General features: G+C 41.1%; 2 protein-coding genes across 2 annotated transcripts; both read right to left on the bottom strand.

The window, feature by feature from the left end:
- Window positions 1-3,227: 3,227 nt before the first annotated feature.
- On the bottom strand, window positions 3,228-9,578 carry fev (FEV transcription factor, ETS family member). The gene is made up of 3 exons (XM_085136070.1): window positions 9,263-9,578; window positions 6,287-6,358; window positions 3,228-5,202 (listed from the first exon to the last, which is right to left on the bottom strand). Exon 3 carries the CDS (start codon window positions 5,141-5,143, stop codon window positions 4,661-4,663), a length of 483 nt encoding a protein of 160 aa, XP_084992196.1. The 5' UTR covers window positions 5,144-5,202; window positions 6,287-6,358; window positions 9,263-9,578; the 3' UTR covers window positions 3,228-4,660.
- An 851-nt stretch (window positions 9,579-10,429) lies between these two features.
- LOC146501137 (beta-crystallin A2-like) lies at window positions 10,430-13,361 on the bottom strand. The gene is made up of 5 exons (XM_085136069.1): window positions 13,229-13,361; window positions 12,408-12,595; window positions 11,659-11,800; window positions 11,110-11,252; window positions 10,430-10,815 (listed from the first exon to the last, which is right to left on the bottom strand). The coding sequence occupies exons 2-5, from the start codon at window positions 12,563-12,565 to the stop codon at window positions 10,668-10,670; spliced, it is 591 nt and encodes a 196-aa protein (XP_084992195.1). The 5' UTR covers window positions 12,566-12,595; window positions 13,229-13,361; the 3' UTR covers window positions 10,430-10,667.
- Between the last annotated feature and the right edge of the window lie 170 nt (window positions 13,362-13,531).

Here is a 13,531-nt window from a genome sequence, read left to right as displayed (position 1 = left end):
CTGCAGCTCAAATAAGCTCATGTTATCATTTCTGGAGCTTTCAGTGTCTACAAATCCATTTTTACACAGCAGAAGCTGAAGCCTATGTTCAAGTTCACGTAAATGAAACCTTTACTAATATTGCCCAGTATCGATGGAGCGTTTGAGGTGGACAGCTTGCATAAGCTCTCCTCTCTAAATGACTGCCAGCACATCCAGATATGACGTGATTAATTGTTGAATTTGAGTATTCAAGTGACAAATGAGACCTTTAAGGAAGCTTCACTAATGACCTGGGTGCCACCAAGTAACACAGTTAGCTCTTCTTTCTCTCGCTTCCTCCTCTTCCTCCTCCTTCATGTGTTTTCTTTTCGCTCCTCGGTCGTCTGCATTCACACTGTTAATCCTGTGGTTTGCAGGAAAACACCCACCTAGTTTGTTATGCAAGAAGCGCGAGGATGAGGATCAGCAACAATAGGCACAGCGGATTAGTGGCAGAGCTGCTGGCCGAGAAGACAGTGACGATTGTGGTGTTGTGGAAATGACTCAATCCCTGTGGAGTTTCCATGGCTGGTATTACAAGAAGCACAGTTTGGGGTAAACAACACAAGAGGCATCCTTACCTTTTCAACCCCTTCTTCTCTTTGTGTGTGTGTGTGTGTGTGTGTGTGTGTGTGTGTGTGTGTGTGTGTGTGTGTGTGTGTGTGTGTGTGTGTGTGTGCCATGACTCTTTTGTTGGTAAGGAACCAAGGCATGAGAGAAATTCAGTTGTCAATAGCGACTCCATGTTTTCCAATTGATATGCAGGACACACACACACAGTGCTGTGAATGAGCGGACCATTCTCTATTTCCTCTCCCTCTCTATCTCTCTCCCTCACACGCACACACACACACACACACACACACACACACACACACACACACACACACATCCCTTCCTTCTGAATCACTGATCAGTCTGACTGACTGATAAAGGACATTATCTGCTAAGAATGTTGTTCTAATTATTTATATATAATCAGTAAAACATGTGAACGTCCCATTGTTCCACTGGTCGTGCTCGCTCAGGCAAACCTCTGCAGTCTCGCACTTTCATAAAATGAGGTTTGGGGTTAATCTGCTATTTGCAAATGCTCCATGTTCTATATTAGAGCAGCTCTGTTATCACCTGGTTACATAAGCTGGATCCTGACGCTGGAAGAGTTGTGCTGCCCCCACATGGATGAAAAGATTTACTGCCCTTATTTTACGTCTTATTTGAAGTCACTTTCATGATGAGCAGCAGCTGACACTTAAAACAGCAAAAGCACATTTAATGGACTTTTCAGTTGTATGTTTAGGAACGCTTCAATTTCACATTACTGTATATTTTTATACTTCCACAGCTGAAAGAACAATAAATATTTCTTCTTTTTAAAGAAGCCACACATGCATTTCACCTGTAATAGTAAATGTGACAAATAAAGCTTGTTTGTTGTTTGTAATTCACAGTGACAGTGATAAAGATGGCTGGTTGTTTGTGGGTCTGTTTGGACCAACAGGATGAGTCACTGCAGGACCAGGAGCACATTATGAGCTGAAATATGTTGTTTTTGTCAGTTACAGCATCACAGACAGCATCATGCTGACAAACCAGTACTATAAAGTGTGGCTGATGCCAGAGCTCATGCTGATGTAATGTGCGAGACTGCAGACTCCCAAAAAGTGGATTCTGTTCATCTGGACGTTGTCAGTGAGAGAAACGTTTCGTCACTGATCCAGGTGACGTCTTCAGTCTCAGCTGACTGCAGGTTTCAAACGTTATAAACAACACATTTGCATAATGACTGAAACCAGCACCACTGCATGAACAATGAGCTGGGAGGTCAGTTCCTTTATCATTAACATGCACATTGTCATGACCACTAATCAAAGACCACTGATCCATGTTCATGAGTACCATTCACAGAGAGTTGGGGAACGGCTGCAATCACAGCATTGTAAGATGGTGACAGATGGACCCTTAGACCCCCTCCTCGATTCAGAGATGGTCTTTCCCTTTTCACGTAAATGGCCTCTTTGACTCCGCGCTCCGCAGGATGTGAACATCCTCATCATTGAAAGAGTGTCCACTGGCCTGTAGGTGTAAATAGACTGCAGAGTCCTGGCTGACGAGGTAGCTCTCTTTGTTGTGCTAGAGTGGCATTGATCAATGGTCTTAGACCAGTGGTTGATGATCAATGGTCATGACTAGAGATGCAACAATACCAATTTTTACAAACCGATACGATACCGATACTTGGATCTGAGTACTTGCCGATACAGAGTACAAAAACCGATACTTCTACCACACACACACACACACACACACACACACACACAAATGCAATGAATTGGAAGACAGGTTTTATTTTATTCTCTGCCGATAAAAAATAAAATCTTATTAAAAATGACCACAAAAAAATTTCAAGTGAAAAATAAGCAGTTCTGTTAAATTATTGCAGAGTCTCCACATTGTAATTTAACAAAATATCACTGAACTATTGGCACTGTCTCGAGCTTTCAGAATAATAAATAAACACTTCTGTTTGGAATAAAATAAATACAAATTAGGTTTGAGAATAAAATAAACTTTTAAATTGTTGCAGAGTGTCCATATTGTAAACAAACAAACAAAATAATGAAAGTATTTGGCATTGAAGAACAAACTCTTCATCTGCCCGTGGATCATCAGTCCACTGTGCCGTTAAACCGAGGACTGACATAGTTGGCACCATTATCTCCCTGATGTGTGGGCGGTTGGGAATTTCATATTGCGGCTGAGAAGACGGTGCAATCCTATTTTTTCCACAACCGGCATTGGCTGGTCATCCAGAGCGATAAAATGAGTCAGAGCCTCTGTTATTTCAACTGCCCGTGGATTTTCTCTTGACATTTTTCATCGCTTTGCCAAAACCTGAGTTAAAGTTGGCTGTTCCACACTGCTGACATTTTGTTTAGCCTAGCTACAGCAGCCTCCAGTTTCTCTTTTTTATCTGGAGCCGCCAGTCTCACTCGTCTAACCCTGTGCCTGTTTAGCGCGGGATGTCCCCCTAGTGGCCAATCTAAAAAACTACAACAGAAATGACAAGCCACCCTCTGATTAATGAAATAAGTTAGTATCGGTTCATGGTATCGGTTAACTTTTACGAGTATGAGTACACACACATTTTACAGTATCGGCACCGATCGGTGCATCCCTAGTCATGACAATTTGCATATTAATGATCATGACCTCACAGCCCAGTGTTCATTCAGTGGTGCTGGTTTCAGTCATTGTGCAAATGTGCTGTTTATAAGAAACCTGCAGTCAGCTGAGACTGAAGAAGTCACGCTATGTCCAGATGAACAGAATCAACCTTTGGGATTGAGCTGGATGAGCATGCATCAAGACAAATACTGCAAACTTTTCTCTGATTAGCGAGACTGCTGCAGCCGGTCAGTCCACAAATCCAAATAAAAGTTTGCATTTTGAGAAACAGCACTGACGGCATGGAGGACATTTACAGGCTCACCCACGTTTGGGTCAATATAAGGATCACGCTTTCAAATAAATGAATCCAACACATACTAACAACATTTTTATTCAGAAGAGTTTATTTATGTATTTTTATTGGTACAATTGTTTTAGTCACAGTGTGAATGAATTCACTTTAAAATCACTGAAGAGCTTCTATAGTCTGAGCCGGTCTCTACTCTACAGTATTTACAGAGCAGTTTGGGAATTCACAGTTTCGGTTTCTACTCAGCCTATTTCACACGAAGTTCCTGTTCCCTGTGTCTGTGCGCTGCTTTCGTTTTTTATTGCGTGACGTTTGTTTTTTCCTACAAAGAGTTTCATTACGTCTGATCTGATTTATAACCAAACGGTGATCGACGTGACAGCATGATTCAAGCGAGTCGTTCATAGTCAGTCTCATTCCAGTCCAACAAGCCTGTTTTCATCCATAACCACTAGATGGCGCCATTAGTCCGATGGTAGTTTGGCAGCTCGCGCCCACGTCGGTGCAAATCCACCTGAAGATGTGAAAACAAGCACTGAACTCGGGGAAAGGGCTGGGAGGGCGAGGGAGCCGAGGTCTGACAGGAAATGGATCTGAAAGATGATTTGTTATTTATTCAACGTTTTTAAAAATATGTACACTATTTTTTTGTTGTTTCAAAAACAACCATCGTGTAAACCTTTATTTGGTTTCCGATTACGTCTCACTGATAGTGGCTCAAATAAGGACATTTCATATTTGGAATATTTATGGATCAAATTTAGCGCTCAGGTTCAAAGCACTGTGCGTAATCTGATCGTAATCGCTTCTCCACAAGGATTAAATTAAATTAAATTAAATTAAATTAAATTAAATTAAATTAAATTAAATTAAATTAAATTAAATTAAATTAAATATTTAATTTCTTGGTTTTCGTGCCTTATTTACATGCAAGAAGACTTCCGGTGTCATTGGTCATAATTTTGAGTTTAAACACAACTTTGCGCTGCTTAAAAAAATCCTCACTTGACATTTTAAAAACATCTAATTTTGAATCACTTTGAGCCTAAATCATATTTTCCCCGCCAAACACCAAAGTCAGCGTGTTTGTGCTGTTTGTTTGTCCTCCCTCACTGCAGTGTGTCGGTTTCCCGGTGTGTCTAAAATACGCATCGAGAGTCAGTTGTAGTGGTTGTTGATGGTGCTCAGAGTGCTGATGTTGTTGACGCAGCCGATGTGGGACGGGGACACGGTGCCAAACGGCCCCGGAGGCTGGAGGTTGTGGCTGTGGTACAGAGCCGCTGGTGTGGAGCCAGCCCAGTAGGAGAACCCCGAAGGCCCCACGCCGGGAGCCACGAGGTTCAGTTTGGAAATCCCGGAGAAGGGGATCGGGGAGAAGTTGCCCTGAAATTTGTAGATGGCCTGCTCGGTGGTGGACGGCTGGCACACCTGCGCTAAACCGTGGAAATCAAACTTGTAGGCGTATCTTTTGCCGTGGACTTTGGTCATGATGTTTTTGTCGTAGTAGTAGCGCAGCGCCCGGCTCAGCTTGTCGTAGTTCATGTTGGGTTTGCTTTTGCGCTCCCCCCAGCGCCGGGCCACCTCATCAGGGTCGATGAGCTTGAACTCTCCGTTGGTGCCCTCCCACGCGATGCACGACATGTTGGTGCTGTCAGAGAGGAGCTCCAGCAGGAACTGCCAGAGCTGAATCTGCCCACTCCCTGAGTGTAGGAAGAAAAGAAAATCACAACTGGTCCGGAAATAATCTGAAATAAATCCCGAAAACAGCGAGGCAACAAACCAAAAAATACTAAATTTGTCTAGAAAGTAAAAAATGATAGATAGATAGATAGATAGATAGATAGATAGATAGATAGATAGATAGATAGATAGATAGATAACTGGTCCCAAAATAACGGTTTGCATAATTCAGCATTATCAGTTCATGAAAGATAATATTGTGAATTTCATCATATTGGAAAATTCAGGTATTAAATAATGTAAGACACGCAAAAGATACGCAGTTATTTTATTACATATAATTAAAGATGACTCCATCATGACATCATTTTACAAATCTGTATTTACTCCTCTAAAGCAGCTTAAATGGGTCCGGTTATATTTAGCTTCTCCATATTTTCTATAACATATATTTAAAAAACACGCTGCTCATAATCATCAGAAATTTTAAAAAAAATTAAAACATCTTTGCAGGAAGTCCTGAGAGCAGTAAGAGTGAATATTAGCATCCAACACAAGACGTGACAAATTCATTTTCGCCGTTGTGTTTTTTTAATCATAAAATAAACATGATTTTTATTTTCTTTCGAAATGATCCCGGAGATGCTTTGATAATTATCTGTTTTAGAGGAGAAAAGAAAAATAATGCAAAAAAATAATGCAAAATAAAAAACATGAGAAAAAGAACTGAATACGTTTCAGAAGCGGCTGAATGATCTATTAAACCTAAAGACGCGACTATAGGAAATACATGAAACGCAGAGTAAACGCATTAAAATCCTGCTATTATTGTGATATATTTTTATTTATTAACATTTATTTTGATATTGTGATCAATATTTTTTATTTCATAAATTATTTTTATGTATCGACCCGTTTGCGATATAATTTGAGAGGTTTATGTGGGACTATTTTCTGACATCATCATTATTATTATTATTATTATTATATAATTTTTTATGTTTTCATATATCTTTGCGTTTGAAGACGCTCTCCATTAAAAATAAGTAAATTGCTAATTAGGAGCTGGACTAAGCGGACGAGGCTCTGAGTTTGTCCTCTTACCTTTTTGAACTCCTGTATTTATCGGAGCCCAGGAGGTTCCTTTGCTTTCTTTCAACAGATTTTCTGTTGGATCTGAAATGAAAACAGACACATTTTCAGCATCTTCATCCAGAAATTACGACCGATGATTTTTATCACTTGTATTTCAAAATATTATGATTTAATATTTATTTAGAAGAACAAAAATCTCTTCATGGTCAGATTTTTATAGGCATAATCTAGCAAGAAACGCAATATCTCAAGAAAGTAGAAAAATGCATGACTGAGATTAGAGCTGCTCAAAAATGCTCTGATTTTTCTAAAATGTTGCAAACTAGAGCGCAAGGGAAAAATACAAATAAAACAAAATAAGGTTTAAAAGTTCAAACATTGAGCTTTAAAATTCCAATTGTATCCTGGTCCATTTGCAGTCTAATGTCTGGAGCATGTCGCCTTTGCAGTCTCTGCTAGAAGCCAGGAAACGCGTCCAGGAAAAAGGATTTCCGATTTCCGACAAAAGAGCAGACGGGCTTTCAGATTGAAAAGGCTGAACAATGCTCTGGCCTGGAAACGGAGCATCATCGCCGGCAGGACACCGACACCCGGAGAAAAATGTAAAAAATCTCGATAGATATATAAAACGGGCTGTTTCTCTCATTCTTAATGGGACCAAATGACGAACCTGAGAGATACATGTTGAACATGAGGTTTCCTCCGCAGTCCTGTCTCATTGTGTTCACTTGTTCAGAAAGGGTTGGATTTCATTTCGTTGGTGGCGGAGGAAAAGATTTTTATTAAACTTTATCTCATAACTGTGATCTGGAATAAATGCGGGTAGACAGATTGAAGTTTCCAGGCAACTGTCACTGGCCCCCATCTCTGAGACAATATTCAGACAGCAATTTCCCCTGGTGCATTGCTTTAATTAAAAGAGCAATTTACCTCTGTCAGCCCGCCTGGCGCCCACAATAAAAAGAGGCCAATAGAAATTCGGCCCTTATCAATCCACCATCACAGTTTAATAAAGTTTCCGCGTTAAGATCTGAGTTTCTATGGTGAATTGAAGTGTTTGACATGGAAACCAGTTCAGATCCTCCTCACTTTTCCGCCTCTTTGCCTCTCGGCAAACAACAAAGACCTATTTCATGTTGGAAAAAGAATATTTACCTTGAAAAAATACGCTTCAGTGGCCACGAGAAAACAAGAACATTTCATCCCTCCTAACCTCCTCTGTGTGGGTTTAAGGTTATATGGCCTCAATCTGGGGGTAATGAGGTCGTAACTTTAAAACCATGCCTCCTGATGCTCGTTGACGTTATCGTGTCCACTCATAATTTTATACTTCTGTGTTTTTAGAAGCAGTGGAGTGAAAAGCCCATGGACTTTATGGCCATGCGCTAGAGTCTGCGCATTTCTTCAGGCGTAAATAAGGCATTATACGGGCAACGCTGGCTGATGATAGAGCTTTATGCAACTAATAACACACATTACCTTTATTATGAAAATCCTCAGCTGGGGAACCTATTGTTTGAAAATTCAACATTCTTTAAATAGTGTCAAAAACGCAGTAAAAATGTACCAAAATATTTCAAATGTGGGGGGTGACTTAATGTCTTTAGATATGTTCAGTGTCCCTGGTTTGGTTCCAGCACATCTTGTAAAATATGTTTTATGTCATACAACAAAATCCATTTTATTAAAAACACCAAATCAAAGACCCTGACACGTTTTCTTCGTCTTTTTCCGTCCCCAACCATCAATGCATCATAACCTCACAGTGCAGCATATAGGCTACCTGCTGTCTGTTAATAACTTGGCACATTTGAGCCATCTTCTTTGCCACCTCGAACAAAGATTTTAACAGATACATTGCTTTAAAAAAGGCTGGGCTTCGCGCTGCTGCCTCACAGCAACAAAGTCCTGGCTTCAAATCGACTCTTGGACTTCCTCTCACATGCCTGTTAGAATAACTGGTGATTCTAAGTTTGCCACACCGGCCATAAACTGGCAACCTGCGATATGTTCAAAGCCCCGCCCACCATGACCCTGAACTGGATATGGATGCATAAACCAGTTCCTTTAATTTGCTGAAAATACATCTGACCTTTGTAAAGATGACATCTTAGTTCATAACATGTAATCAGTCCTCTGTGCTGACTCAACTGAAAGGGAATATCTGCTTATCATTAATCATCTTTATAACGAGTCACATGACTGAGGTCAGACACGCACAAATGCACACGTGTTTATTTTTTATTTTTTAAAAAGCACCAGAGCATCAAGTGTACAGCTGTTTATTTTTATATGGTGAGTTATCACAGTCAAAGCAGACAGCTTGGAATAAAATATCAGCAAAACTGAACAGTAAGAGGATTTCAACCAACACCACACACACACACACACACACACACGCTGGTTCAGAGCTCATAATCATATATTTTACAGCATATTTTGTCCCCCTTCAGTTTGGAGATGTCCTAGTAGGTGTGTCTTTGGTGTTCAAGGCTTGCTTTAGCTGCCTGTGTAACAGATACAATTCACAGGCAACTTAAAACAAGCCTCGAAAGCCAGACTGAATCCACTGGAGAAGTGAAAGGAAGAGAAATGGATACATAAACGTCCACCTGTGCTCAGTCTGAGGACAGAAATCCACTGGAGGAACATTCAAACTTAAAAGCAAAAATAAAAAAGAGTAAAAAAAAGTCATTTATCTGAGCTAGAGCCCATAATTTATAATATAAAAAGCAAAGTTAGCATCAGCCGGTAGCCAGGTGGTGTAATTTCTCACTTGTAAACCTGAAGAGTCAAAAGTGTCACTGTTAGCAAACCCCACAATAACCACTGGACTCAATTTGTTACTCGACGACTTTAAATATTCAAATCGAATGAAGTAACTTCATATTTTCAGCTGTAATTCTAAACCACAGACTTATCAACCCTGCAAACATTACGAAAAGCTGTAACAATGAAGTTTTCTCTGTAAAGTCTCGAGCTTACCTTGGTGCTCTGAGCTGTGCAGCTGTAACTTTCTTGTCTACTCAAGTGTCACTCCCCTGTAATCCGCGCTGCAGCGGCTTTAATCAGTCTGCAGAGGAATGTATATTTGAGAAAGGTGTGTGCCGCGTGGTTACACATTCATATAAAGATCCTGTTTTTTGGGTGTGGGACTGTGTAAGCTTTTTTTGGGGGGTGTAACACGGAATCCTATGTCCTGGACCAACAGGAGGAGTGGGGGTGGAGGTAAACACACTCCAGGAACCCGGAGTGCGACTGTAAGATCAACATCACAGTGACACATCAGAGTGAGCAAACAAATGCTAAGCTACTAGACTTTCAAATGAAGTACTCACGGTATGCAAGGTTGAGTGTAATGCTGTGTATGCTGTTCACACTATTAAGGGCTGCTTTCAGATATCTCTTGATTTTATACTGCAGAGGCTGCAGTTTTCATTTGGATCAAACTGATCGATTAAGTTGTGAAACCTAAAATGTATCTAAACTTTTATCTGAAACTAAAACATAACATTTATGATGTTTTGTCTCTCGGGGGAACTCCTGCTGGATTTTTTTTTATTAAGTTTGTTAGCTTTAATAGCACTTTAACACCATCATAGCAAAGGAAGTCAGTGAAATTAAATAAAAAAACACTCATGCTCATGTTTTTTTCTTATTTACATATGTCTGTTAAGGAGTGTCAGCTGTCTAAAGGTGCTGGCTTTGAGTGGCCAACTGCCACATGTTGCTTTCACGTTGCCTTATTGGTCAGTTTGCCAAACTGTGCCTCAAACAGTTGAAAAACAAATAATAGAAACCAAAGTGATCTTGTGCTCTTGTTTATTGGAAATAAGAATACAGTATGACAAGAACAACATTATACATCCTAAAGCCTAACAGAATCAAATCTTTCCAGGGATGTTCACTGAAAGGCCAAATATGCACTTCAAATAAACACAAAGCAAAACCTGCCTCTGAGAACAACTTCTTCATAGAGCTACAAAGGTTTTGCAATGCTTGGACACCTGCAGTCTAACTGCAGGTACAGATTAATAGCTTAGTAGAAGTCGAGTATTACAGCCAGTTTTCTCCAAGCTCTTCATTTCCATTTATTCTATTTGGGTTGATAAACTTTCATGTAAAAAAAAAAGAATACCGACAAACAGTGTCTAGTTTTGAAGAAAAGCCTTTATTTCCTATTTCAAGAATTTCAAGAACATGCTTCAGCATGATAGTAGAAGTAGGTACTTAGATATCCATACATGCAGAGCCACAGAGTGATAGAAAGAGTTTGTCCATCTACTGTTCTGTGACAGCGATCTGTCCAGGGTTCAAGTTGAGAGCGCGATTATGGGGAGGGGTTTTTTTCTTTCTTTTTCAGGTGGGGTCAGGCCGGCAGTGTGGAGGCTTAGTGCTGGATCCTACGAATGGACTGCACCTGGTTGGTGTGAGCCTGGGTGCTGTACTCATTGTAGTTTCTGTACTCGCCTTGGTGTCTATCTCTCTCCAGGATGTACTGGTAGCCACGGTAACCAGGGAACTGGTAGGCAACCCAGCTGTAAAGAAGGAGGGAGGGTTAGAGTCGAGGTCACATCAAAGGATTCAGTAAAGCATCTTAGGGTTCTGCTAGTCTTTAAAGTTTAATGCACTTTGGTGAATTCAGTGCAATTACAAGGTTGAGCCGTCATATATTTTATAACACTGCACAAAGGCAGGAGACTGTGTGCAGCTTGTCAAGCTATATTTTGCAGCAGCGTGTTAAATTAAAAACTAACTTGAGTAAAATAAGAGCACGATATGTAAGTAAAAGCACGTGCACGTGTTGTTTATTGTAAAAATGTGTAACTTACGCTCCTGAGTTGACTTTGATAGAGGGCACCTCCTTGCTGCACCAGCCCATGGCCTGTAGGGATGGGTAGTCATCGCACAGCTCAAACTTACGGCCCTGGAAGTCTTCACACTCGTACATGGTCACCTTGCTGTCACTGTGGTTCTGCAGAGAAGCAAACAACTCATTTAGAAGCTGTTTTATTACATTATAGTTGGTACGTAATTAGAGAAATAAAGAGGACATTAATGCTAAGAACTATGAGTTTTTATTCAGGGTGGATTAGAAAACATATAGAACCTATGGCTCCATATTTATTTTAAAGGAACAACAGACAAGGAAAGAGACCTTTAAAAAAATACATTTCTAAAGCTAACAGAGGATAGGAAGCGTCACAGGATGAGTAGCCTGTAAGTGATGCATTAAAATAAATATATGCAAACACATCTGCAGGATTCACAAGAAGAAGGAGGGAGGTTAATGTCTCAGGAGGCGTGGAGAAGACAGATCGCTTACAAAGACTGATTGATAAAAAGCGAAAACAGATAAATGAAAAGGAGGAGGGACTCACAGCACACTTGATGGGTCTGAAGGAAAGCAGGTGCTCGGTTCTGTAGCTGCTATTTCCGCTCCAGGCCTCGTAGCGAGGATAGTCTCCCTTCTCCAGGATAAACTGCTGTCCCTGGAACTCAGGGTACTCATAACCCACCCAGCTGAGAAAAGAGACAGAAACACTGAGGTTAAATGTGCTGGAAACGACAGAATAATCCCCAAATTTAAAAAAAGAACACAAAACAATAAAAACTTTTAATGGACGACTAAATACACAGCACAAAGATATTGACACTGTCGTCCTTCTTAAACAATAGAGTCCAGCATGCAGCTCCTTTTGTGACTGCAGAGCACAAAGCAAACATTAGATACTGCTCCTGCCTCCACCGCCTCCACCGCCGCTGCCGGCTGTACCCACCCTGGCCTTTTTATCTGATCACGAGTCACAGCCAGCAGCTGCACGCAGCCAACTCATATCACAACAGGGACACACTTGGATGCATGCACACGCACACACACATGCAAGCAGTACATGCCAAGCAGCAAACTAATAACAGCGCAGGTTATAATTTAGAGTTTTTGTTATTCTGTCTGCTCCACTTCTTGACTCCTGTCTGCTTTAGTCCGACCTTTTCAGGTCAGTGAGATTCAAATTTCAAGAGAACAAACATGAATGTACAAGATGTTGCTACTGAAATATAAAAAGAAAAAGTGCTGATCCATAATGAGCTTACAGGTATAAACAGCTTTAATGTGTCTTTCACTTACGGTCCATTCTCCACCTTGATGGAGCGGATCTTGTTGAAGCCCCTCTCCATGATGTTCTGGCACTCCAGCATGAACTCACAGCGCTTTCCCTGGAAGTTCTCTTCCTCCCAGACTGTGATCTTAAACTGGCCCATCTGCTCCATCTGTTGAGTGTTCATGGCTGCTGCTTCTCCCTCGGGGGTTACTCTCTGAACAACGTACAGAGTTTAATAAAGACCCTCAGCATAAAACAGATTAGGAATAACACCATCACACGATCACAATCTCTAAATTATCCTAAAACTGCAATCTTTATCTGGAAGCTTGGAGAAAAATCTATTTTTAGCTCACTCTCCAAAGGTGTCACAAGTGAAAAATTCCATTCATTCTTTACTTTTCCATTTCCTTAAAGCACAGATTCAATCAGATGGAGATTCAATCAGCAACCAGCTCATAAACTGCACCGTGAGACTCCAGCGTGGCAGATAAAACCACTTCCAGCCAGAATCAGAGTGAAAGCTTATGAAGTTTCATCTCTTTCTAGTCTGGCTCGTTTGATTTTGTTGTGGTGGAAAAGCACACAACACTGCACTCAAATAAACGCCTGCATTGTCTTTAAAAGCCACACACAAGCACACCTGAAAGGCATCATCTTGCCAGCTTATTATAGGAATACACAGCTGTCCTCATAATCAAGTTTTTTAATGTTAACAAAGTGCGTCTGTAATAGACTAACTACCAAAGCCACAGTGTGAGGAGCGTCTCGCTGCCTGTCGCTTCCACCTAGTACACACCGTCACTGTTTCTTGCAGCTAAGTCTGAGGCAGTGCTGAGATACTTACAGACGGTACTGAGGTGGGACAGATCCAGTATAATCAATGTCGGGGGAGAGACCCTCGCCTGTGTTTTTATAGGGCTGGGCCCCCTGGACCCGAGCCACTCCATTTGCCCAGCAGCCTTGCACACTCAGCAGCTGAGCGGGCCAGCTGAAAGGGGAGCATTAGCCTCGTGCTTTGTGGAGGCTCCAGAGCACCATTGTCCTCAGAGCCCCAAACTGACTTAGTCATCAATATGGCAGCCACGGTCAGTGGCAACCTGACCCAGGACTATACAATGGCAACGCACTGACACAACAGTTTGATTGG

The sequence above is a fragment of the Neolamprologus multifasciatus genome, chromosome 16 (assembly GCF_963576455.1).
Source record: "Neolamprologus multifasciatus chromosome 16, fNeoMul1.2, whole genome shotgun sequence".
Taxonomy (NCBI): Eukaryota; Metazoa; Chordata; class Actinopteri; order Cichliformes; family Cichlidae; genus Neolamprologus; species Neolamprologus multifasciatus.
The sequence above is the reverse complement of the archived record's forward strand: the minus strand, read 5'-3'. Positions and strand labels throughout refer to the sequence as shown.